Source organism: Rhinatrema bivittatum, chromosome 3 (genome assembly GCF_901001135.1).
Source record: "Rhinatrema bivittatum chromosome 3, aRhiBiv1.1, whole genome shotgun sequence".
NCBI lineage: Eukaryota > Metazoa > Chordata > Amphibia > Gymnophiona > Rhinatrematidae > Rhinatrema > Rhinatrema bivittatum.
In genome coordinates, this window is record NC_042617.1 from 184,719,309 (window position 1) to 184,745,775 (window position 26,467).

The following is a 26,467-nucleotide window of genomic DNA, read 5'->3' on the forward strand; positions in this document are numbered from 1 at the left end:
CAAGAACCTCTTGGCTCAATAATCCTCCTTGCCATATTCTCAGAAGATTATATACTGCTAGCACTTGTGGAGAGGGAACTGATGGAAAGCCAGTAGAGTCTTCACTATCCAAATTGAACAGAAGAAAAAAAGAAGAATCAGAACCTTCCTGTGAATAAATTATTATAGGTAGTTCCTCTGATGTTATCCTCTTCCTAAATGAGGGTGAATCATGACTCTTAGGCTGTGGTATATACCTCTAGCCTGAAAAGGTGGAATAGTAGACTGGCTTTCCATCTTAGGTGTCAATGAAACTAAAATGGGAAAAAATACTGGAAAGGTTTGGGCAGAAAATCAGTAAAATATTTTACAAAATCTATCCACATCTTCCTAGCCATGGAATATTGGTCAGTTGTAGGAAGAACTATTCAATTCAGGAACTAAAACTGGAATTGGATAGCCTTAGTCCTCTTGATTTTTTCTGTGCCGGAAACTGATTCTCTGCACCAAGAAGGTTATCTGCACAGAAAATAACACTATGGCTTTAGCTGTGAATAATGTCAACAGGTTTCAAGCACTGAATAGGGTTTGCATTGAAGGGGATTATCTCTGTGCCAGTGAAGAGACTGTCTGTGCAGAATATATGCATTTTGGTGCCAGATTTTGAGGTAGCACTTATTCTGTGCAGAGATTCTTCAAAGTCGTGGTGCTGGTCATAAGAAGATTGTACCTATTTTGATCTTGAAGATAGCCTCTGGTATGTAGAATGCTTTAGCTTAACTGTTGAAGTGGAAGCATAAAGAGATTTTATAAACTCATGTAAGGTATAACCTCTCAATTTAATGGCCTTTGGTGACATACGTGCATAGACGGTGCAGTTAGGAACATCATGGCAAAGAGACATCAGACACAACTACTATACTGATTGGAAAAAAAGTCATCTTTGAATAGCAATGGGGACATTTTGACATCCCAGTTCTCTGCCATGTTGAAGAGAAGTGATGCTAAATCAAACTCAATGTTGAGGAAAAATTATTATTATTATTTTTTTTTTTTAGGAGACTGGAATGAAAAAGAACCGTAAAAATCAAAGTAAGAAACCTGAACAGGAACAGAGAACATAGAATCATGATGGCAGAAAAGACTGCCATATAATAATGTAGACTTATACTTCCCATCACTTCTTTGGAGATTCCCTGTATTTATCCTATGGGTTTTTTTTGTTTGTTTTTTAAATTCAGATACTGTTTTTGTCTCTACCACCTCCACTGGAAGGCTGTTCCATACATGCATTACTTTTTCTGTAAAGAAATATTTTCTAAGATTTCTCCTGAGTCTACCCCCTTTCAACCTCATTGCATGACCTCCTTTCCATTAAAATAGTTACCTGTGCATGGAAACCTTTGAGATATTTGAATGTCTCTATCATATCTCCCCTATCTCGCCTTTCCTCCAAGGTGAGGATGTTTAGATCTTTAAGTCTATCCCCATATGCTTTAGCACAAAGACCACTGACCATTTTAGTAGCCATCTTCTGGACCAACTCCATCCTGTTTATATCCTTTTGAAGATGCGGTCTCCTGAATTGAACATAGTATTTCAAATGAGGTTTCACCAGGGACCTATAAAGGTACCTCCCTTTCTCTGCTGGCCATTCCTCTCCCTATGCAGCCAAACATCTTTCTGGTTTTTACTGTCACTTTATCCACCTACCTGGCTATCTTAAGATCATATACAATCACCTCAGATCCACTCTTCCTTTGTGCTTAGAAGGATTTCACCTCCAATACTGTAGCTTTTTTCCCTTGGGCTTTTGCATCCTGAATGTATTACAATGCATATTTTAACATTAAATCTTAGATTCCAGACCTTAAACCATTTCTTGAGCTTTGCTAGGGTCCCTCCTCATATTTGCCACATCTTCCTTGCTGTCCACCCTGTTACAAGTTTTGGAATCATCAGCAAAAAGTCAAAACTTGACAATCCTTCCATCACATCGCGTACAAAAATGTTGGAAAGAATGTTCCAAGGAACAATCCCTGAGGCACACCACTAGGAAAACATCCCTCCTCAAATAAAATTCCATTTACCACTATCCTCAATCAGCCAGTTTCTAACCCAGTTTGCCACTCTAGATTCCATACCAATGGAACTCAATTTATTAATAAGTCTTCTGTGCAGAACCGTGTCAAAGGCCTTGCTGTAATCCAAGTACATTACCATCTAGTGTTCTTCTTTGATCCAACTCTCTGGTCACCCAATAAAAGAAATTTATGAGATTCGTCTGACAAGATTTACCTCTAATAAAACCATGCTGCCATGGACCCTTCTCAACACCGCGACCGTAGACCTGCGCGACCGGCGCCGGAGCCCCACCGGGGGAAGGTCAGGTCAGTACTCGGCCTCCCCACCCGGGGGACCCCGACGCCAGCCGCACGCTCCGAGGCCTAATCCGCCCAACGAAACGTGGCGAAAAAAGACAAAAAATCCGCGAACCGTGCCAAGTCCCGCCCAAAACCAGAAGCCAGCCAACCAGCTACAGCCCGGCTGGGCTTTAAAACAAGGCTGCAGGCGCCATTTCGCTCCTTCTCAACACCGCGACCGTAGACCTGCGCGAGCGGCGCCGGAGCCCCACCGGGGGAAGGTCAGGTCAGTACTCGGCCTCCCCACCCGGGGGACCCCGACGCCAGCCGCACGCTCCGAGGCCTAATCCGCCCAACGAAACGCGGCGAAAAAAAGACAAAAAATCCGCGAACTGCGCCAAGTCCCGCCCAAAACCAGAAGCCAGCCAACCAGCTACAGCCCGGCTGGGCTTTAAGACAAGGCTGCAGGCGCCATTTCGCTCCTTCTCAACACCGCGACCGTAGACCTGCGCGACCGGCGCCAGAGCCCCACCGGGGGAAGGTCAGGTCAGTACTCGGCCTCCCCACCCAGGGGACCCCGACGCCAGCCGCACGCTCCGAGGCCTAATCCGCCCAACGAAACGCGGCGAAAAAAGACAAAAAATCCGCGAACCGCGCCAAGTCCCGCCCAAAACCAGAAGCCAGCCAACCAGCTACAGCCCGGCTGGGCTTCAAATCTACGCCCTGTTAGGCGCCGCGCGCCGAAGGAGCACGACAAAGGGGCCTGCCCCTTTGTGTGCCCCTTCGTGTGAACCTGAGATATAACAAGAAACCACCGACACCAAACGGCTCTGCCACCCAAACCCTCCACAACCGAATCACACAACGTCAGCTCCACCCAAGCATTCGTCCAGGGACTCCATTATCCAGGCTTCATTCACACATCTGCTTTTTCAACACTCCTCCAGACTCCCCAGCATCCAGCAATCACCCAGTCTCTCCAGCAATCACCCAGACTCTCCAGCATACAGCATCCAGCATTCATCCAGTCTCTCCAGCAATCATCCAGAATCTCCAGCAATCACCCAGTCTCTCCAGCAATCATCCAGTCTCTCCAGCAATCACCCAGACTCTCCAGCATACAGCATCCAGCAATCATCCAGTCTCTCCAGCAATCATCCAGACTCTCCAGCAATCACCCAGTCTCTCCAACAATCATCCAGTCTCTCCAGCAATCACCCAGACTCTCCAGCATACAGCATCTAGCATTCATCCAGTCTCTCCAGCAATCACCCAGTCTCTCCAGCAATCATCCAGTCTCTCCAGCAATCACCCAGACTCTCCAGCATACAGCATCCAGCAATCATCCAGTCTCTCCAGCAATCATCCAGACTCTCCAGCAATCACCCAGTCTCTCCAGCAATCACCCAGTCTCTCCAGCAATCATCCAGTCTCTCCAGCAATCACCCAGACTCTCCAGCATACAGCATCCAGCAATCATCCAGTCTCTCCAGCAATCATCCAGACTCTCCAGCATACAGCATCCAGCAATCATCCAGTCTCTCCAGCAATCATCCAGACTCTCCAGCATACAGCATCCAGCAATCATCCAGTCTCTCCAGCAATCATCCAGACTCTCCAGCATACAGCATCCAGCAATCATCCAGACTCTCCAGCAATCATCCAGACTCTCCAGCAATCATCCAGACTCTCCAGCAATCATCCAGACTCTCCAGCATACAGCATCCAGCAATCATCCAGTCTCTCCAGCAATCATCCAGTCTCTCCAGCAATCATCCAGTCTCTCCAGCAATCATCCAGTCTCTCCAGCATTCATCAAGTCTCCCCTATACCTATTGCAGTATCTCCAATACCGCAACATTTTCACAACCAATTAAGCCACAATAATGCACCTCTACACCATACCCAAAATTTGGCACAAACTCAGAAAGCACACAAAACCTACAATACATCACATTGCACGACAACAAAGGATTATACCAATAATGATATCTCCAATTACGCAATTCCTAGGACTCTCTCTGTTTACCTTAACCCTATTCAACGCACAGTCTCTTACCAAAAAAATGGACATCCTCAGTGACTATCTCATAGAAGTTAACCCAGATATCTGTGCTATCACAGAGACATGGCTAAAACACACAGATACTGTACTCACAAATCAGCTTCCCATGCAATCTTACGACCTATTCTCTGTCCCCAGGCCCAAAAAAAGAGGTGGAGGACTCCTCCTTGCAGCAAAAAAAGGTCTAAATATAACTTTACAACTTACGAACACCTCCACCAAAATAGAATTCTCCCTCTTTAAATCAGAACAAATCCAACTAGCATTAGTTTACGCCCCACCAGGAACCTTAGAATTGGATCCATCACCGCTGATCGAACTTATAGCCAAACATATAAGCACTGACAAACCTGCAATAATCCTCGGAGACTTTAATTTACATGTAGATGCTACTACACAATCCATCAACTGCCAAACAGTCCTCTCCTCACTCAACCATTTGGGCTTTACGCAAATCATCAACAGTCCTACCCACAAGGCAGGCCATACTTTGGACCTTATTTTCATTAACGAACCCTTTACCATTCACACCAACCCCACACTTGTTCTCCAGTTCCATGGTCTGACCACAGAGTCATCCACACAACCCTTAAGATCAACAACCCACCACCTCAAGTCGCTACCAAATCCACCATCCACTTCAGGAAACCATGCTCTCCAGACACACTCAGCGAAAAGATGTCCGAAGCACTAAACCAACTAGACCTTACAGACGCAATAACTGCAACCACCTCATGGATCACTATCAACAATAAAATCGCAGATCAAATCTGCCCAACTTCAACCAAAACCATACAACCCACATTAGACAATAGAAAACCCTGGTTTACCCCAGAACTTAAATCACTAAAGCAATCGCTAAGAAAAAATGAACAAAGCTGGAGAAAAAACCCAACCACTTCGACACATGCCATCTACAAATCCCTCCTCAACACTTACAGGAATACTATCCTTAAAACAAAGAGAGAATTCTACGCAAAAAAAATCCACAACTTCATTTTCGACTCAAAGGCTCTTTTCTCATACGTCTCCTCTCTAACCAAACCATCTCCTCCCACCATCCCAGACCACCAAGCTCTCAACAAAGCAAACGAACTCGCCGACTACTTTAAGACAAAAATCACCAACCTTACACAATCAATCACAACCAACAGCTCCACCCAAATATACCACCTAACAGCCCTGCCACAACAAAACACATGCCTGGATTCATTCGAGCTCACTTCTTCACTGGAGATAGAAAATACACTCAAGAAACTCAAACCATCCTCCCATCCATCAGACCCATTACCAACAAATCTCCTCATAGCCATACCAAACAACATCTCAAAACCAATTGCAGAAATTATTAACTCATCCCTTTCTCAAGGTCTAGTTCCCAACCAGGTAAAATTGGCAATCCTCAAACCACTACTAAAAAAACCAAATGCCTCTCCATCGGACCCAGCTAACTTTCGACCTATCGCTAAATTACCACTCATTGCCAAACTGATGGAGAAAATTGTCAACAAGCAACTGTCAGAATATCTGGAAGATCATAATATTCTATCCCCGGCTCAATATGGTTTCCGAAAACGCCTAAACACCGAATCTCTATTACTATCTCTCACTGACACCATCCTCGTTAACCTGGAGAAAAAACAATTGTACCTGCTTGTTCTTCTTGATCTTTCTGCTGCGTTTGACACGGTAAAACACACGATCCTTATAGACCAACTTGCCAATATAGGGATCAAAGGCACAGCTCTAAGATGGTTCCAGTCCTTCTTAAGCAACAGATTCTACAAAGTTAGAATAAACAACAAAGAATCGCATCCAGTCCTCACAGATCTAGGAGTCCCACAAGGTTCCTCACTTTCACCCACCCTCTTCAATATCTACCTCCTCCCTCTCTGCCAACTACTCTCAAACCTCAAGCTTACACACTACCTCTATGCAGATGACATACAAATCCTTCTCCCGATTTCAGAATCCCTTCAAAAAACCATCACATACTGGAACGAATGCCTACAGCCGATTAAAAACATTCTCTCAAACCTCAACCTAATATTGAATGACAATAAAACCGAAATGCTCATTGTCTCCCAGGATCCCCTTACAATCTCATCAAACCTCTCTCCTCCTAACTCAAATAGCAAGTTCTCACCCGACGTCAGAGACCTTGGAGCCTGGCTAGACAACCATCTAAACCTAAAAAAGTTCGTAAACACTACCACTAAGGACTTCTTTTACAAACTGCAAGTCCTTAAAAAACTTAAACCCCTCCTCTACTTCTCGGACTTCAGGCTCGTACTGCAATCCATCATACTATCAAAGCTCGACTATTGCAACTCCCTTCTGCTAGGTCTACCCTTCAACACCATCAAACCATTACAGATGGTACAGAATTCCGCTGCTAGAATCCTCACAAGTTCTAACAAAAAAGACCATATCACCCCAATCCTTCGCAACTTACATTGGCTTCCCATCAAACATAGGATGCTCTATAAGATACTCACAATAGTACACAAAGCAATATACAATCTGGCTCCTATCATGCTAAGCACTCAACTTCAACCACATACATCTTCTAGACCAATTAGAAGCGCATACAAAGGAACACTGCATGTCCCACAAGTAAAATCAGCATTGAGCAAACGAGCATTATCTTCAGCTGGACCCCACCAGTGGAACGCTCTCCCCCCAGATCTAAGACAAGAACCCAGTCATCAAGAGTTCAGGAAAAGACTGAAGACCTGGCTTTTCCAACAAGCCTTCCCAGATTCTCAATGATACTTAGACAGGAGGACTTCCTAAATACTAGGTATCCCTAAATTATCGACACCTCACCAATTCCTACTATCAGGACTCCACAACTGCTCAATCTATTTTTGAATCCATAAGTTCACTATATTATTCTTATTGTATCTATATGGTAGATTTGACAGGTCATCTCTACTACGTTAAATAGTTAATTTGTATATACATATTATATTATATTTATTATTACTATGTTAAATTGACATCCGGTTTTATTGTTCCTTATGTTCTACAGTTCTATGTAAAGCCCCCATCCGCTGTTGGGCAGTTCATCGTTTTATGTAAACCGGAGTGATTTGTAATTCCCACAAGAACTTCGGTATATAAAAAATTAAAAATAAATAAATAAATAAATGGATCTTGCAATCCATTCAATTCCGAAAATTGCACTAGCCTCTATTTTAGCAGTATTTCATTAGTTTGCTTATCACACAGGTCAGATTAACTGGTCTGCAATTCCCAGCCTTCTTCTTGATTCCACTTTTATGAATAAGAACCACCTCTGTCCATTTGCAATCCTCTGGGACTACTCCAGAAGCATTGAAAATCATCCAGCAGAGCTGCTAGTACATCTCAGATGTATCATTTAAGTTTAGTAGGGATGTGAATCGTGTGCCCGATCGTTTTAATGATCGGGTTCGGCTGGAGGGAGAAAAAAATCTAATCGGTAGAGATGTGAATCGGAATTGGTTCCGATTCACATTGCTAATTTTTTTTAGTGAGGCCCAAGCCAATAAAAAAAAAACCCACCCCGACCCTTTAAAATTGACCACTTAGCTTCCCCCACCCTCCCGAACCCCCCCCCCCCAAAAAAAAAAAATTTTTTACAAATACCTGGTGATCTAGCATAAGTCCCGGGAGTGACCTCCCGTTCTCGGGCCGTCGACTGCGCTAATAAAAATGGCGCCAATGGCCTGATAAAAAAATAAAAACCCACCCGACCCTTTAAAAGCGCCCTCTTAGCTTCCCCCACCCTCCCGATCCCCCCAAAACATTTTAAAATTTCCTGGTGGTCCAGTGGTGGTCCCGGGAGCGATCTCCCGATCTCGGGCTATCGGCGCCATTTATATTAGTGGCAGCCGATGGCCAGAGGTACTCACAGAGTGATGGCATCTTCCTGATGGTAAATCTTGGGACCGAAGGTCCGTGGTGTAGGATATGAAGTAGATAGGCCCTCTAGGAGCGAGTAAGAACATAAGAATATGCCATACTGGGTCAGACCAAGGGTCCATCAAGCCCAGCATCCTGTTTCCAACAGTGGCCAATCCAGGCCATAAGAACCTGGCAAGTACCCAAAAACTAAGTCTATTCCATGTTACTGTTGCTAGTAATAGCAGTGGCTATTTTTTCTAAGTCAACTTAATTACTAGGAAATGAATAGAGAGAAAAGACCCCCAAGGAGCAGTTGTCTTGGTTTGAGAGGACCCTGAAGGGAAGTTGGAAGCGAGAGACCCCCAAGGAGCAAGTGTCTAGAGCTTCTGCAGGAGCGAGGCCCTTATCGTGAAAGTGGCATTAAGCGTACAGCTTAGAGCAGGCAGAGTAGCGAAGCAAAGTCTTTGCTAACTCAAATTGGTAGCGGAAGCGGAGGCTAGATATACCCGGAGGTACTGACGTCATGCGATGGGGCCACTCCCAAGGTTCCCACCATGATGTGTATTTGAGCGTCTGAGATGTGCGCACTCACGGGAGTGAACATGGCAGATGGGGCCACCCATGCTGGTCTGGAAACCAGAGGCCCTTGGCACCGGAGACAGCCATCTTGCCCAAAGAGAGAGGGAAAGGGGAGAAAAAGAGGTAAGGCAGAGCGTTTGCAGCCATCTGCAATTGATGGATGCAACAGTGCTATACAAGTACAGCACCCAGAACCAGGACTGCACTCCTCTTTGATTACTTCTGAGGTAACAGAGGCTGTATTTGCAAAAATTGATTCAGAAGAATTGTGTCCTGGTTTCTTTGACTTACAGGATGTTAAACATCTAGTGGCTAAAGAACATGTGGTGCCTCTAGTCAGTAGCATCTTAGCCTCCACTGAAGACCAACTCCAAGCCTTAATAGCCAGTTCCTTCACCTAATGACAAGCGAAATGACAAAGCAGGGATTTTTTCTGGCTTCTCACTGCCTAGAGCTTTCTACCAATTTTGTTGGTGCTCTTAGCCCTTCAATTGGAGCCTTGGAATGTTCCTGCAACTGTGAATGTCTGCTTTCCCTTTTATGATGCGTTGGGGGTCCTTCATGCCACTCTTTCAGCTGCTTTGACCCTCTATTACTGCTTTCTTTCCCCTTCATGGTGCTTTGAGCTCTTTATGCCACACTTGATACCACTTTGCCCCTCTCGTGCAGCCTTAGTTGGTTGATGCCACTGTGCCCTTTGCCTCATTTTCAGAGCCTTGGGGTTATCTGGGCTGCTGTTTTGCTCCTTTGAAGGTATCTTGGAGAACTCCTTCTACTGTTGGTATCTTTTTGCTCCATTGCGGGTCCTTGGGCTCTTCATGCCACTTTTGGTGCCATGTTGACAGTCTTCATGCATAGTCATTCCTTCACCTTTCTAATGATTTCTACATACCAGTTTCATTATAAGTGATTAGAAAAGTTGAATTTGGGTGCCCAAAGTAGGCTGCATTGCTTCTGCCATTGACTATAATGGTAAATGAATGAATGTATAAAATAAAAAAAAAAAATTTCATTTGAATTGAACCAAACAAATGATTGTGACCTCCAAAACAAATGAACAAATTTTCTGATGCCTCACATCCCTAATATGCATCTTGTAAGGAGACTCAAGTAATGTGTTTCAAAGACACTAATAAAAGTTAGAATGTCATGCTCCATAAATGTCCCATCACACTATCTTTAATTAAGAAAAAAAACCCACTCATTTCTGAATGAGAAAACTCTTAGCCAGTGCTATTTTCAAAAGATCACAAATTGGTAGGGACTCAGATCTACATGTAGATCGTGAATTTTACAAGCTACTTGTATTGCATGATCCTGTGGAATATTAGTATATAAGGACAGGGATATTGACTGTCACCAATGTGAAATCAGATGAAACATAACTAAATTTCTGTAAAATCTGGATAGTGAACTGCAAATCCCTAATATAAGCTGGGATCTACAGTACAAAAGATCTTAAATATGTGTTCATAAAAGTGAACAAAGGCTCTAAAACGGATCCCTTCACTGAAATAATTGACAATGTGGTTTAGTGTATATGGGATAAAGAGGATGCTTCATATTCATATAACTGAACATAAATGGCAATATTCACAACAGAATTGAGGTACTGCTCGCCTTTCATTTCAGAGAATAGCAAAATGCATTTGAACAATTAAAATTCACAGTTATTTATCGCCTACTTTTATCTCTTCAAGGGGTGACTAATTAAATATTACTTCAATTAGAACAAAAATAAATTTTTCATTTACAAATTTTAGCACCTTAGGGTTTAAATCTTGAGGTCAATTGGTTCAGTTAATCTTTATTAATAGATCTATAATTGGTTGGTTTCTCTCCTTAGTGGAGGACACACTCAAAGATCGCGCCCTCCCCCCTCGATTCCCATATACCTACTGACTTTTTGGTTCAGCTTACAAGAATCTCCTTAACCAATAACTTTTTTTTTTTACATTTCACAGTCATTCTTTCCAGCAGATCAAAGGCACTGCTATGGGGCCATTATGGCCCTTGATACTGCCTGCCTAGAGGTCTCAAAGTTTGAATCCAAATGGCTGTACCGTTGTCATTTTTGACCATTCATGGTCAAATGGCTATGATATATTAATTATGTCATCATTATGTAGCAGGGCATTGAAATAGGTTTTCTCTTTTTAGAAAGATGCGATACACACTGATTTTCATTCTCTATGAACCTTTTTCAAATTTGTTTTTTGAATATGACAATACAGGTTTGTGAGGGTCATCTCATTACCTCTATTTACCGCAAACTGATCAACAAAACATTTATCATATAGAAGCCACCACCCTTGCATTTCAATCAATAACATTCCAGCTGGCCAATTTTTATGGCTGCGACACATTATGTACTGATCGCTCTGATTTCATCAAACCACCACAGATTATGGCCCAATACTTTTTTAGCATGAGGGTATCCTCAGGAAAAAGCTTTCAAATGGTCACTGTTCACCCATCATGAATGGCTCCTTTTACTTTCCACCCCTGAAAAGTCTCACAGATTGATCTGTGTTGCTCTTCTCCAACTGGGTGGGCTCGATTTGTACCATTGTAAGACAATGGGACATATTATCCCACACAAGATAAAGTACAGAGCATTCAAACTGAGCACCACTCCCTGGTGCATGGGTAGCCCCTCCACTATGTTTTAATGGTGAGCCATCTTCAACTGCCTGAATTTCAGACACCAATCAGACCATCATGTTTGGTCTCCTTTCCTTACTATGTCCTAGCAGGAAAAACCACAGTGAATATTATTGCAATTACTACCATTATATCATCCAGCATGATAGCCTAACATTGCACCAATTGCATACCTGACTTTCTAAATTATTTGCTTACCAGAAACAGCCTTCAACCCACACATCAGCCAACTAACCATATGGCTGCTGACCCACTCATTCATTCATCCCAAAAGCTCAACTGGTAAGAATGACCAGCAGAAACGTGTCAGTCAATGCCACTGTCACTGCAGATGCCCCTACCCCCTTTCATGTCCTAGCTGGGCTGTCCAAACCTAGCATGACTGCCCAAACACAGCCATAACACTGTCTCTATTCTGACTGATCAGCCTTCATAATAAAGCATATGGGGACAAACAAAGATTTAAACATATACCCTAAGGTATACTTTTTCTTCCTGGCTACATGGGGAAAAAGGGGAATTTGTTCTGAATATTTTTTTGGATTTTTCTGTAAAACCCTAATCTGTCTTTTCAAGATGGGTATTGGGATGAGAAGAAAAAATAGAAAACATATTTGTACATTGACTGCTGGAAGTTTGAGAAATATGGTATGTAAAAAACAGTTATATTCCATGTGGTATTTTTCTCTATGCACTTTTAATTAAATGACTAATATGTTTTGCTTTCTATTGTACAATGGCTTTGGTTTTTCTCTTCTTGTCACCATCAGTGAAAAACAAAAAAGTTAACAAAAAAATAAACACAAATTGTGATCTTTCCTTTGCAACAGCAGCACAAACTCCATCCACTAGCAGACACGTTGTAAACCAATTATAAAAAACTTAAAAAACACACTCAGAACCTATATAACAAATCTGCCAGACCAAAACAGCAGTACTCACCAGGACTCAAACAATCCTATTTCTGAAAAGCCCACAGACATAGTTCCCTCTAAGCTGCACACATAAGCAATCACTCATACATATTTTGAGAGTCCCTCACAGGTTTTACATAGTCGCTCACATACATTTTTCTTCGTGCTATAGAAAGAAATGCAATGCTAATACTGGCCCTCAAAAGTTATTGGTTAAAATAATCGCTGTTCACACGAAATAAAGTTTGCACATATCTAGTCACTCCTTGAAGGGAACAGACAGTTCAAATATTACTGCAGACCCTATAACACTAATACTTCCTACTTCTAGAGTAAAACAAACCAAATTGTTATAGATCCTTACACCTCTCTGCCCCATCCAACAGGAGAGTAGCATTAGCAACCTGGTGCTCCTAAATCTCTCCTGCCATAGAAACCTCTCCCCTTGCCGCTGGTATTTTTTTTGTTTGTTTGTTTTTATACTATTTTTAGCACATCAAAGCAGATTACATTAACGTACTGTAGGGTACACAGAACAGCTAGGGTGCACCATGTGGTTCAAACAGTTGACTGAACCAAATAACTTAGGAAATGATGGCAGATAAAGACCCAAATGGTCCATCCAGCAGGGAAGCAACAGATCCAGCTAGCAGGAAGAACAGGTTAGAAGCTGCTTGTATCACTCCTCTGCTAGCTGAGGCTGGGCCAAAAGAATGGAGAAGGAAATGAGGGAGTTGGGGGCATGGTAGAGCCAGCAGGCCTGCCATTTCTTTAGAGCAGTATCTATGTGAGCAGTAAAGGGGCACCTTGATAGTGGGGCCACCTTAAAGACTTTAAAAACGTACAGTGATGGGTCATGTCTGTGATGCTGCCTTCTTAAGGAGGCCTGGGCCTGCATTCTTCTACAGCTTCCATTTCCTTTTTTTTTTTTTTTAATTATGGGCTGAGAGGGGGAGAATGTAGTTTGGAGTACAGGGGAGCTAATGTTTACTTCTGTTAAGAGCCAGCAGCATCGTGGAGTGATGGTGGGATTTGCGGGGCTCTGGTCACAGGGAGCAGCAATGGAAGTACGATGCTGTAGGAAAGGAGGGCTTATAGCTGTGAGGTCTGGGCCATGGCAGTAAATGTGCTGCTGAGAAAAAGGGATCAGGAGATCATGGAAACTGGGGCTGTCTCTGCCCATGCTGGCCCTTGGATATTTTGGCACTTCAGAGAGCAAAGTCAACTTCCTCCTCTTCTATGGAAAATTCTTGGGTCCTCATCTCAATATAGAGCAGCAATCATCTCTCTACTCCCCTACTCAGCCACATGACCCTATTCTCCCCAATCTCTCTTTCTCCACTGCCCCTCATTCCTCAAGCAGTACCTAATCCCCTCTGATCTCCACAACTGATCCAGTACCTGCAGATAAAAGCTTGATGGATTAGAAGCCCTTCAGGTCTCAGCACGGCTAAAAAGAAATCAGAGCGGAGCCTGTGTGTCAATCCTGCGCTGGCCTTTCCCTTTCTCCTGCTTGGGTTTCCTCTTGCACAGATAAAGAGGGGTGAAGTTGCTGAGAGCCTCACAGGCTCAGCTTTTTTTTTCTTTTGCTTTGCTGAAGTCTGAGGAGCTCCTGATCCAACAAGGCCCAGCTCCCCAGGTATCGGATCGCAGTTGGGGGCGGGGCGATTTTTGTGGCTGAATATTGTTCCAGGTCAGGGGCTGGCCCTGATCAGCAGTGGCTTCAGCCCCCTTTACTGCCCTGGATGGAATTTGTATTTGCAAAGTTTTCTTGGAGATAGTGGTTGTCGAGATCCAGGACATTATTCGGGAAACTTGGGGCACAGGACCCGTGTTGTCCATAAGCTACCGGCACTGCTGGTGGGAGCTGCTATGGAATAGTGATCATAAGGCAATCAAGTTTGACAATCACTGAAGCTACTACAGTAGCATATACCTTTAAAAAAGGAGACTATTACAGAATGAAGATGCACTCTTGCACTCCTTCGCATCTAGCCGCTTACCATGCTGTTTTGCTACCTACAGATCAATCACTCATGTCTTTCTCCTGCTAAATCCCCATTCAGGGGTGGAGGGGGTGTTGGGTTTTTCCTATAGATTTTACTGAGTAACTTTCCAACAATGGGAGATTCAGGAAATTAATGGTCATTAGAAATGGCAGCGGGGGGGTCCATCCCCAAAGACTAGGTCAATGGTCCATAGTCAATAAAGGGAAACATCCTGAGGATGTTTTCGACAAGGGAGCTGGAGAGAGGCAGGAAGAAGCTGTTTGCCATCTGGGCACTAGGATTTGGGGATGGGGTGAAAGTGGCCTTGTCTCCTGTGCACTGAACTACACAATCCTTGGTTGAAGTTCAATCAAAGGGACTATAGAGGGTAAGACATCTAGAAGTTTAAGTGTACAATCAGATATTTGCTACTGTTTAAAGTCTGAGAAAAGGATTCCTAAGTTCTGGGAGTTTAAGAGGAGACCTTTTGGGAGACAAGTGAATCCCAAAATTTCCTGCTATATCTTTTACACAAGGTGCATGAGGATATTTGAGTTCATGGATTGCTTAAAGACTGTATTTTTCCTATTTTTGTGTCTACTGCTGTTAGAAGATTTGATCATTATGCTTTCTACATTTTGTTCTGAAAAACTTGATTTGTTTCAGCAAACTATTTTTTCTGTTTTAGAACACAACACTTGTTATGGGGACTATGCCCTAGGGATGTGCAGAGCAAAATTTTATGTTCATATTTTTTATGTCCGAAAGGGGGTCCCACTTGCGGCCAATATGGACATAAAAAAAATCCAATGAGTTGGGTATATGTACATATGTGCAAAAAAAAAATTTAAACCCCCTCACCCTCCTTAATCCCCCCCCCAGACTTACCACAACTCCCTGGTGATCGAGCGAGGAGTGAGGACGTCATTTCTGCAATCCTTGGCGAGAAGCATGTGACGTCGGTGGCACGTCGAGTGACGCGGTGTCACGTGATTCCCGGCTCGTTCGCGCCGGACGGCTCGTTCGGCCCAAAAAGAACTTTTGGCCAGCTTGGGGGGGCCTCCTGACCCCCCCAAGCTGGCCAAAAGTTCTTTTTGGGCCGAACGAGCCGTCCGGCGCGAACTCGCCGGGAATCACGTGACGTCGCGTCTGAGTGACGCGGCGCCACGTGATTCCCGGTGAGTTCGCGCCGGACGGCTCGTTCGGCCCAAAAAGAACTTTTGGCCAGCTTGAGGGGGTCAGGAGGCCCCCCCAAGCTGGCCAAAAGTTCTTTTTGGGCCGAACGAGCCGTCCGGCGCGAACGAGCCGGGAATCACGTGACGCCGACGTCACGTGATTCCCGGCAAGTTCGCGCCGGACGGCTCGTTCGGCCCAAAAAGAACTTTTGGCCAGCTTGGGGGGGCCTCCTGACCCCCTCAAGCTGGCCAAAAGTTCTTTTTGGGCCGAACGAGCCGTCCGGCGCGAACTCGCCGGGAATCACGTGACGCCTGCGTCACTCGACGTGCCGCCGACGTCACATGCTTCTCGCCAAGGATTGCAGAAATGGCGTCCTCACTCCTCGCTCCATCACCAGGGAGTTGTGGTAAGTCGGGGGGGGGGGGGGGATTAAGGAGGGTGAGGGGGTTTATATTTTTATTTTGGCTCAACAATCGCGATTTCCCACATATCGAACATATCTATGTTCGATATGTGGGAAATCCGATCGTTTATGTCGAATCAATTTTTTAAGTAAAAAAAAAATATGAGTTGCGTTTTACTAATGCGGTCAATCCGAATGCACACCCCTACTATGCCCTACCCCTCCTAGCTTGTGAGCATGATCCCCTGGACTTTATAGATTTATCCTGTCCCCCATAGCATGAATCCATGATTTATTTCTAGATGCTATAGCGTTGTCAGTGCTCAGCACTCTGAAGCCTGCACCCTTTGGATGATGCCTTTTTGGTTTTAACTGCCTCTTTCACCTCACAATTAAATCATGCTGGCAGTTTGCCTTCCTTCAAACTTTAACACATGGAATACATTTTATCTGGTCTTCCAAATTAGTATTTTAATAGTGCTGCATACAAACTTTTAATCTTTGTAACTGTTTCTTTTAGCTTTTTTCTAACTAATTTCCACATTATATCAGTGCCTTTTTTAAATTTATCTGCTACTGCAGTAGTTTTACTTAATGCCCTCCCCCTCTGATGATTTTAGCAAAATTTGATGCATTGAGAACACTATTGCTTAGCAGCTCCCAAAGTAACCTTTGCACCAGGTTGTATTCCACTGCTCCTCTGATCTGCCAACAGATCAACTGATCTTTTAAGCAATCGTTCATTTATGATATCTAAAAACGTAACCTCTCTAGGAAGTCCCAATGAGTCTTTGACTCAGTCAACTGAGATAATTGAAATATCCCATTATGTTAGCAAATTTATTTGCCTCTCTAATTTAAGCTAGCATTTCTCAGTCTGTTCTTCATTTTGGCCAGGTGGATGACTGTATTCATCCATTGCTATAACGAGTTGTTTGAAGCCCTGATAAGCCCATATTAATCAACATTTGTGTGGCTGAGGATGGGGCAAGAGCTACAGCAGTACTGGTCTTGCAGTTTAATAGCTCTATCAGCTATGCTGCCATCAGCTCTTGCCTGGAGTTCTCCAGCTCGCCCATCCTCCATTTTAATCCTCTCCTAGGCTAGTTCTCATAACAATCCTTGATCACAGGCTGCCTTCATTATCTGTTATTTGTGCACTCTGAAATTGGACAGTATGTACTGCTGCTGAATAATGATGAGATCTACCTCTTGCGGGGGGGGGGGGGGGGGGGCGGTCTGAATGCTACCACCACAGAATCTCCAGCCCAAGCTAATCTCAGAAGTACAATCCAAGTTCAGGAATCAAACCCTTCTGCATTGTGGCTCACCAAATAAATGAATCACCAGTACCACTAGAACCTAGCATGTTTATTTGCTATTTAATAGAAACCACTAATATTAAAATGAGATGTTCTTATCACAAGACATACAGTTCAGTAAAACTTGCAAACAGCACTATAAGAAGGTGCAAATGGCAGCTTAGCAGACCATAAGAAACATGCCAAATATATCAATTTACAGCAAGAGTAGGCAACTTTGGTCCTCACGTGCTACAAGCCAGTCAGGTTTTCAGGATATCCACAATGAATAGGCGTGAGATGCATTTGCATGCAAAAGGAGGTGGTGCAAGCAAATAAATCTCATGAATATTCAGTGTGGATATCTTCAAAATCTGATTGGCTTGTGACACTCGAGGACTGGCATTGCCTACCCATTGTTTATAGCTTTTCCTGCTTCAGTGGCATCTTAGATGTCTGGATAAGACCATTTCAATAAAGCAGTTTTAACCCATTACAAAAAATCAAAACCTTTTCCCATAGTTCATAGCTTTGAGTGCTTTTTGTGACTGAAATAGGATATAACCTGAAAATTGACAATATTAAATGCAATCTCATTTCTGTGCACAGATATAAATCACTGTTATTTGTGTGTACATATAAGCTTTGAAAAACATCTAATTTCTAATCAAAGCAATAGTTCCTCAGTCTCAATTTTAGTGGGGTCAGCTCTACAAATACAGAGAAACTATAAATCAGAGGGATTTCTTTTATTTTTTGCATACTAATGCTCTCATGAATGATATTGTTTGGCAATACATGCTTCTAGGCCTTTATAATTAATGTAATTTTCTTGGCAATTAAGCCTTTGTTAATGGCTGTTCCTTTTCGTAGGATTAAACTTGGTATCTAAAATAAATGTTATGACTCTTTTGTTTGTTTTTATTTTTTAATACATTTAATGCTTATGTTTTCCCAAGCCTTTGATTTTCATTTTAGAAAATGAAGATTTAAAAAATTTAACAGGAAAGTTTAAAAAACATCAATTCTGCTTTTTCTAGAAAAGCTAAAAACAAACATATACATTCTCACTACTAACATAGATAAAAGCTTAAGCGTAAAGATCTTTATGACACTGTCCTTGTGACCTAGTTTGCTTGAATCTTGTTACATGTTGAGTTGATTTAAGTCATGTGGCAAGTGCTAGACTTTGTGCAGCAGAACTCAACCACAACAGAAGTCATCACTACAGTAGGCATGACTGCATCAAGGAGGGCTGCTGACAGCTAGGAGAGATCAAAAGCAGATCAGGTTGCTCAACAAACTATATATGTCACTGAAGTCAGAAAGGTTAGGCTAGGAGTCCCGGAGAGCTGTGAAATCTGGGGGCAATTGGTGGAGCCAAACCCAGTGGGTATATTAATAAAATCCCTAGCTGTGCTTAGGTCTTCTGTCATTAAAGTGTCTGGTACGTACCATCAAATTTTAAAACTAATGGAAATGTCGGGAATTAATTTTAAACAGAAACAGAAAGCACAATGCATTTCTGAGTTAACGTTTAAGTTTGCCATCTACATTCCATTATCGGTTTCTCATTTTATAAAGTATGGAATCCAGAAAAAAATGAATCCCGCTTCTTAAAAAAGTATCTTCTGAAGTTTTTAATGCGAAACTGTAAAAAACACCAAAACCTTTTATCTTTGCTACATTTACATACTGTGAGATGAACTGATCATAAAATATTACCCATGCAAAGTATGTATTGCAAAAGCCTACAGAAACAAAGAAAAGCAAAAGCTAGTCAATCTAAAAAAATTTTTTTCACTGAAATCAACAAATTATCTTTTATAACCTATAGCTTTGGCTATAGGTTACAAAAGAAAACTCCTCCAAAGACCATAAAGATGATTTAAGACCAGCATGCACACTTTAAAAGATAAAACTGAAATTACAGTATCCAATTCCAGGCTCTCAACATTTAAAAAAAAAAAAAAAGTTAGCCCAGGATCTGAAAACTACAAAGGTGGAAGAGTCTCACTTTGCATGAGTGAATGTGGCACTTCTCTCTGGCTGCAAGTTGTTTTAATGACATGCTACTTTACCGTTGCTCTTCACCACATTAAGAGCCCCCCCCATAAGTAGTATCATCTTAGCTTGCCCTTTCTGGTAGATTGATTCCTAAAGAATACTTGAGATAGCAAAAAAGTGCTATATAATTTTAGTAAATAAAAACAAAGTCTGCTATTTTAGAATTTATTTTTTTTTTGTAGTGAGCAAAGGGAGTCACGTATTTATTTTGATTCATATTTCACCTTTCGGTACTTCAAAGCAGATTACATTCTGGTTCTATAGTTATTTCCCAGTCCCCACAGGATTTATAATCTTGGAAACCGAGTGGACCTTGTGTCCATGAGGTTAATTAATGTGGGCCCAGGCACACTCACGACGTTAGGTTTAGCTAGGGGGAGGGGGAGCGAGAAGAGGAGGGGGGGGGGGGGAAGAGTAGATGGAGTGATCTAGGAGGGGATCGTGGCGGTCAGGGATTGGTGGGAAATCCGTGGGGAAAGGGGGGGGTAGTGAATAGGGCAGCGGTGATTGGGCAAGGGCATTTTCAAATTTTATATTATAGCGAGGGCAGCGCGGGAAGGAGGCCAGTTCGGGGATCGCGCGGCGGCGAGACAAGTTTTGCGCGGCAGCTGCTACCCTCCCACCCGCCCTTATGTGTTTAATGTTGGGATATTGAATTGATGGGAATTTGTCGCAGCACGAGGAGGGGTTTGTGGCGCTTGGCCCGAGCCATATGTGTTATAGTTATGGTTATGTCAGTGCGGATTTCAGATATACTAATGAGGGGTGACAACTGGGCTGTTGTCAGGGAGTGGCCCCTTGCTGGTGAGAGGCGGGGGCCGCTTGGCCAGACTCCCTGCAGGATGCTGTGGGGGGTCCGCACAGGCTGGCTTCGTGCAGAGTGGCAACGGAAGTCGGAGCCTGATGTGTAGGGCCTGGAAAACAGCGAGCCGAGTGGCTGGTAATGGCTATCCTGCCGGAAAGAGGCGGATAGGTTGGGGGGTGTGGAAAGGCTGAAATCCGAGTATATTGTCAAATATGTTCATGTTGTATAATAGGGGGGCTCGGGTCATTGATTAAAGCTGCGGCCTTGATTTACCCAAATATCTTGTCTTATGTTTTGTTTGGAATGGATGGGAGGTCAGGAGATGAGTGAGTGAGGTCCTGGATGTCCATATTAAAGGGCCTGATTTACTAAGACTTTTCTCCCATTCTGTGTCTATGGGGGAAAAATGCTTAGTAAATAAGGCCCGCAGAGAGTCAATCAATATTGTGCTATTGTGCAATATTTTATCGTGGGAGGGAACAAATACCATAGGTGGAGGGAGGGGTGTTCCCGCAGAAATTGTCTGTTTCCTGGTAAAACATTGCACCAGCTTCCCACAATATTTTTTCTCATGGAAAAATTCCCTACGAAAATAATATTGCAGGGAAAGGAGATACAGCACCTGATAGTGGCCCTCTTCACCCGAGGCTGCCATTATGTTAAAGGGCTACCACGGCCTGAAAAAACACCTAGGATCTGAGTAGACCCTCACCCACCGACGCCCCATTGCCTGTAGAGGCAGCTTAAAAGTAACATAACATGATAAAAGTTTTTGAATTGCGTGGCAATACCCTGCCCCCTCCCAAAACCGCTCCTCTTTCAAATAAAATACTCCCCTCTGGGTTCCAACCTCCCCAAGGAATCCTACCCACCACCCCACAAGGCCCCTCCATTAAGTCCCTGGAATCTAGAGAGATCTGGAGTGCCCCCTAGACTCTAGGCCACTGGACGCTATCTTTCAAAATGGTGCCAGGATTTTCCCCATCAAGCGATAGGTGCAAAGACCAGCTGGTGCCATTCTGAAAGATGGTGTTGACCAGTCCAGAGCCTAGCCCACAAGACTATCGGGGATTTAATCAAAGGTATGGGGGCATCAGGGGAGGGGGGAGATAGTAAGATGCTTAGATATATGTTGGAATCCGAGGGGGGAGGGGGGGAGTAGTTTTTGAAAGGGAAGGTGTTTTGGGAAGGCTGTGCAGCATTACCAAATGATTCAAAACCCTTTTTTTTTTAAAAAACTTTTATGCTGCCTGTATAGAACAACAGGTGGATGAGGGTTTACTCAGATCCACCGGGAGGGAGTTTACTTTGGGGGGGGGGGGGGGGGGCAGGGGTGCCTTTTCGAGCCATACTGATCCTTTAAATTTCATGCAGGAGCATCAGGATGTGCATTAAAGTCCTGAAGCATCCACCAAAAAATTAGCTATTAACTCTTGAGTTGTAGCTATTTTTTCAATAAATAACATGGCTTGCCATATATTTTGGCAAATCATGTTATCGCAAACAAACCATGTTTTTCCTGCAATTAATGCTGTTTTTTGTGCATTATATCTTTATTGAAGCTTAGGAAGTAGAAATATATACTTCAAGTGTGCACCTGAGGCAATGGCAGGTGAAGTGACTTGTCCAAAGTCACAAGGAGCAGCAATGGGATTTGAACCCTGGCTTTCCTAAATTTACATTCCACTGCTCTAACCACTAGGCTACTCCTCCACTCCACTTAAATAATGTAAAGACCTGTTAAATGGATGTAAATAGGATGCAAGGGTTTATGTGCTAATGGGTCCATGCATGTTAATGCGAGTGTAATCAAACACCCGTGTACATCGCATGTTACATGCATGTGTGTTAGTGTTACTACAAGATGTTCTATAAATGCAAAAAAATCCCTTTCCACCAAAACAATTTTTTTCATTGTCTTTATTAGGTATTAATACAGTGTAGTAAAGTAGTAATACCTAAAAGTTCCAAAAGTGTCTCCTGACCCTTACACTCCCCCCCCCCCAAAAAAAAAGCCATTTATAGTAGTAAAACAGCAGATAGAGACCAAAAATGGCCCATGCAGTCTACCCAGCAAGGGGGCCGATGCAATAACGTCGCGTAGAAAGTGGGCACTGAACAGCCCCCTAAGGGGGGGTGCCATGCAATATTTAAATTAGGGCGGGGGTCGCATTAGCAAGGAGGCGTGACCCTAGTGCCTCCTTGCTAATGCACACCTAATCGGTTTTTGTGACTATTGTTCGCCGCTGAAGACAGACACCGATTTTATCGGTGCCGATTTTTGTGGCTGTCCGCCGGTAAGGTAAACCGATGCCAATGAACTCTGCGTCTGTCTTCATAATGGGTCCGACTTTCAATTTTGTTTTTTTAGTTTTCTTTTATTTTTCGATGCTAATCCCCTTATTGCATTAGGGGATTGATTAGTGCCTATTCTACCCGCATCCGACTGCAGGTTAACAGTGCGCTCAGCTCAGCGCACCACATTGCATCGGCCCCAAGATATTTTGGGTTGTAACTGCCAATTCTTGTAAGTTACCCCCATGCATTCTCTTTATGATCCACTGCAGCCTCCTCCTCTCTCTCAGTGCAAGCCTCGTCTGGATCCTGAAACAATTACCACGCCCAACCCTTCTCTGGACTTTTAGAAACCTTGGAACATGAAACCACCCCCTAACCCTTAGACTCCCACATACAGCCCAATAAGGGGCTGAAGCAGTACAGCTGAGTGCACTGTTAACCTACAGGTGGATGTGGGTAGAATTGGCGCTAATCAATCCCCTAATGCAATAACGGGATTAGTGCATATTCAACGCGCGTCCAATGCAGAGTGAATCTAATAGCGCTCATCACATGCAAATGCATGTGAATGAGGCTATTGGGCTTTCACTCCAGATGAAAAAAAAAATGTGCGTCTCAGACGCACATTTAACTGTTATCTATTAACGTTACCTGGAGAAGGCGTTAATAGTTGAACGCATCAAAAACAAGTACAGAAAAGCAGAAAAAACTGCTTTTCTGTACTGCCTCCTACTTAATAGCGCATTTTGATAAATGATCCCCTAAGTTAACACAATTTTAAAATCCCGTGCAACTGAAATGGTCTCCTACAACAGAGCATCACTGAACAATTAAACATGACCAATGTGACAGATAAAGCTACTTTTCCAGTACTTGCTTCATGGTAACACTTGAAAATTAGCCACATAATTAATTGGTAAAAACCTAACACGTATCACCTGCTGACCCTTATTGTCCAGATATCCGAGTGGGTCAAGAAGGCAACCGCATTACTACATTACTGGATTCTGTGAAGATTTAGTAATCTGCTTCTGCTAAACAAAAAACCAGCAACATTTAAGCACTCTTAAAGAGACCTGAGCATGTGCATGGATTCTCCTTCTGTTTGTGGGCCACGAGTTGGAATGCATTTACCTTTCAAATCTCTCTTTAGCTTGTTAAGATCCTTTTGAAGATCTTCAAACTTCATTTGCGAAACCTGAAAGAGTTCCTGAGGCTCCGGTAGAGGAAAGACACATTGCTCTTTTCCAGCACCCTGGCATGCCAAAAATATAAAATAAAATAGGGTTTACTTTTAAACACACACACACACCCCCCTATAAATGAGCTTTCAAATTGTCCCATGTACGTTATTTTAAACTCAATTTTAATTCCTCTTTTATTAGGAAATATAAAACTCACCTCATCAAAATGACGCAAATAATAGGATACAATATACGAGAGAAGACTTCTGCTGTTATCCTAAGAACAAAAGCAAAAGTTAGTTCTTGTAAGTAGAACAGAGTGAAAATAATGGATTTAACTTGGTAAAGAAAAAAATTTTAAAAACTTATTTTACTTGCTCTCTATTAGAGGTAAAACAGATTCTGAATTCTTTTGAATAAACTGAAATTATTAAATAGCTGATGCTCATTTATTAAAAGCAAATATAGCCTAATAATTTTAAAAAGAACAAATGTAGCATTATTCACAGCTTGATCTAATTTTAATATGGCTATTCTTTTTTTTTTCACAGGCAGCATTGAAGTGATTCACACATTGAAAACAAAGGAGCATTGAAAGACAAAGCATACATAATATGTAGAGATTTGCAAACCTCTTTAAAAGTTTCACCAAACAATCTAATGAACTTAGAAATCTGCGGAAGGTTCAACAAATCAGCTTCACGAACCTTTCCAAGAAAAATCTGAAGCAGGTTCTCTCTTATTGATTTATCTGCTTTGGATTTTCTGACAATCCAAAATGGATTTCTCAGATTCACTTTAGATTTTCTCTAGAGCCATGGGGACACATGCAATCGATTTCTCAAGCAGATCCCAAGGGAAGCAAAAAACTTTCGATCTGGAAGCAGGTGAAATCAGTATGGTTTGAGTGGGACTTCGGATCATTTGCTCATCAAGTAAAGAGGGTATTATGCCTCTGATGCAGTATTCCCTCTAATTTTTGAAAACATGTTTTGTGTAACTTTTTATAAGCAGAGTTCAAATGTTTGTGCTACTACCCAGTATAATGCAAATATTGGGATTTATTGTGCGGGATAAGAAGGTAACTTTCAAACTGGCACATATGCGCACATTTGCACACCTATGTCAGCCCACGTCCGGGAATGCGGCCATTTTATAACACATGCGCGTATGTTATAAAATAGCCTGACCGCACAGAAATGCCACTTCTACGCATAAATCAAGGGTGCATGCTGATGCCATTCTCAGTTTTAGCAGTTCGTCCCCAGTTTGCCAATTTAACAGATGGGGTTTGGAGGACCTGCTAGTTTAGTAGCCTTCACTCCCCCCAGTTATCCCTGGTCCTTAAAACCCCACAGATCTGCCTATTTTTCTTTCTTTTTTTTTAAAACTTACACATCATCCATAGCAGAAGGAGTTATGCGGTAGGGGGCCTTGGTGTGTACCAGAACGCTTAAGTATTTACGCGCACATCTCAAGTTCACGCCCTGAAACGCACATGCCCTGCCCAGACCCCATCCACCCCTTTTTAAAAATTTAAAGATGTACGCGCTCTAGGAGATATTTTTGTATGTTGTTAGCTTTTAATATCCGCTCGGTACACGCAAGCCCAACATATTCATGCACATATTGGGCTTTTAAAATTCATCATTGTTTTGCCCTGCACCCGGGGTTCTCAACCTGCGTGCACATGCACACAGTTAGAGGGAAGAGTGCTGGATTCATTGCTTCTCCCTGTCTCAGCTGATGGAGGATCCCAGGTTCTTGTAACATCCATAAGACTATCAAAAAGATTTATGTAGGTGCAATAAAAGGTTTTACAACCAAGGAAGAATGTGGTTCAAATACCACTTTTTTTTCCAGGTATATTAAAATCAATACATTTCTACTAAAAAAAAGAAAAATAAATTCTCATTTTGTGATAATAACCCTCTATAAGCTATCTGAACTCTATTTTGCCAAAACAAATTAGTTAACATAACTTAAAATTCACTTATAGAATATCTAATTATGGTAAAGATGTAGGCATACTTATTAAAGATATTCTGCCTTTGTACTCTCGCCCAACTGTGCTTGTACACAGATCATTTCTTTACAACCACATGCCTTGCTATTCAAAAAATAATTCATGGGGTAAATTCACAACAAAGACCTATAAAAAGCCATATAAAATATTTTTCAATTTTCAAGATTGCGTAATCATTTTACAATGCAATTTCTAAAATTTAGCATCTATTAAAGCTAAACACAATGATGGTTAACTTTCAAACCAATGTGCAGGTCCACTTTGCACTGTATGCATCGGTGCGTACCCAGATGTGTGACCATTTTATAACTTGCACGCGTATGTGTACGCATGTTATTAAATAGCCTGATTGCATGCACATGTGCGCCCAATTTTAAGTGACACGCGCCTATGCTTATAAATCCCATTTCTACCGTGAAAGTTGGGGAATTTTAAAAGAGGCGGGCATTCATGCCATTGCCAGTTTCATCAATTTGTCCACAGGTTTACCCAGTTAACAAGCTAAGTCTTACAATCCCCCTCTGGTTGAATAGCTTACACTCCCCCCAAAACCCTTAAAACCTCTCATGTATGGCTAGTTTTTTATTTTATTAAACTTACACCTCTCCCTAGCAGAAGTAAACTTACATGGCATATGGGATCTGGCTGCACACCCAGGCTTGTAATTATTGTAATTTATTTATTTAGATTTATTTAGATTCTTTTGTAATGGGAGGTACATCCCATTCTTAAGATTAAAGGGGAGTAAAGGGAAGGAGAAAGCC

At 42.6% G+C, this 26,467-nt stretch overlaps 1 protein-coding gene across 1 annotated transcript in view; it reads right to left on the bottom strand.

The window, feature by feature from the left end:
• The window catches only part of FMN2 (formin 2), an 828,101-nt gene that overhangs the window by 330,755 nt on the left and 470,879 nt on the right, over positions 1 to 26,467 (bottom strand). Inside the window, 2 exon segments of the mRNA XM_029594024.1 lie at positions 23,628 to 23,748; positions 23,895 to 23,954. Of these exon segments, the coding sequence (XP_029449884.1) occupies positions 23,628 to 23,748; positions 23,895 to 23,954 (181 nt within the window).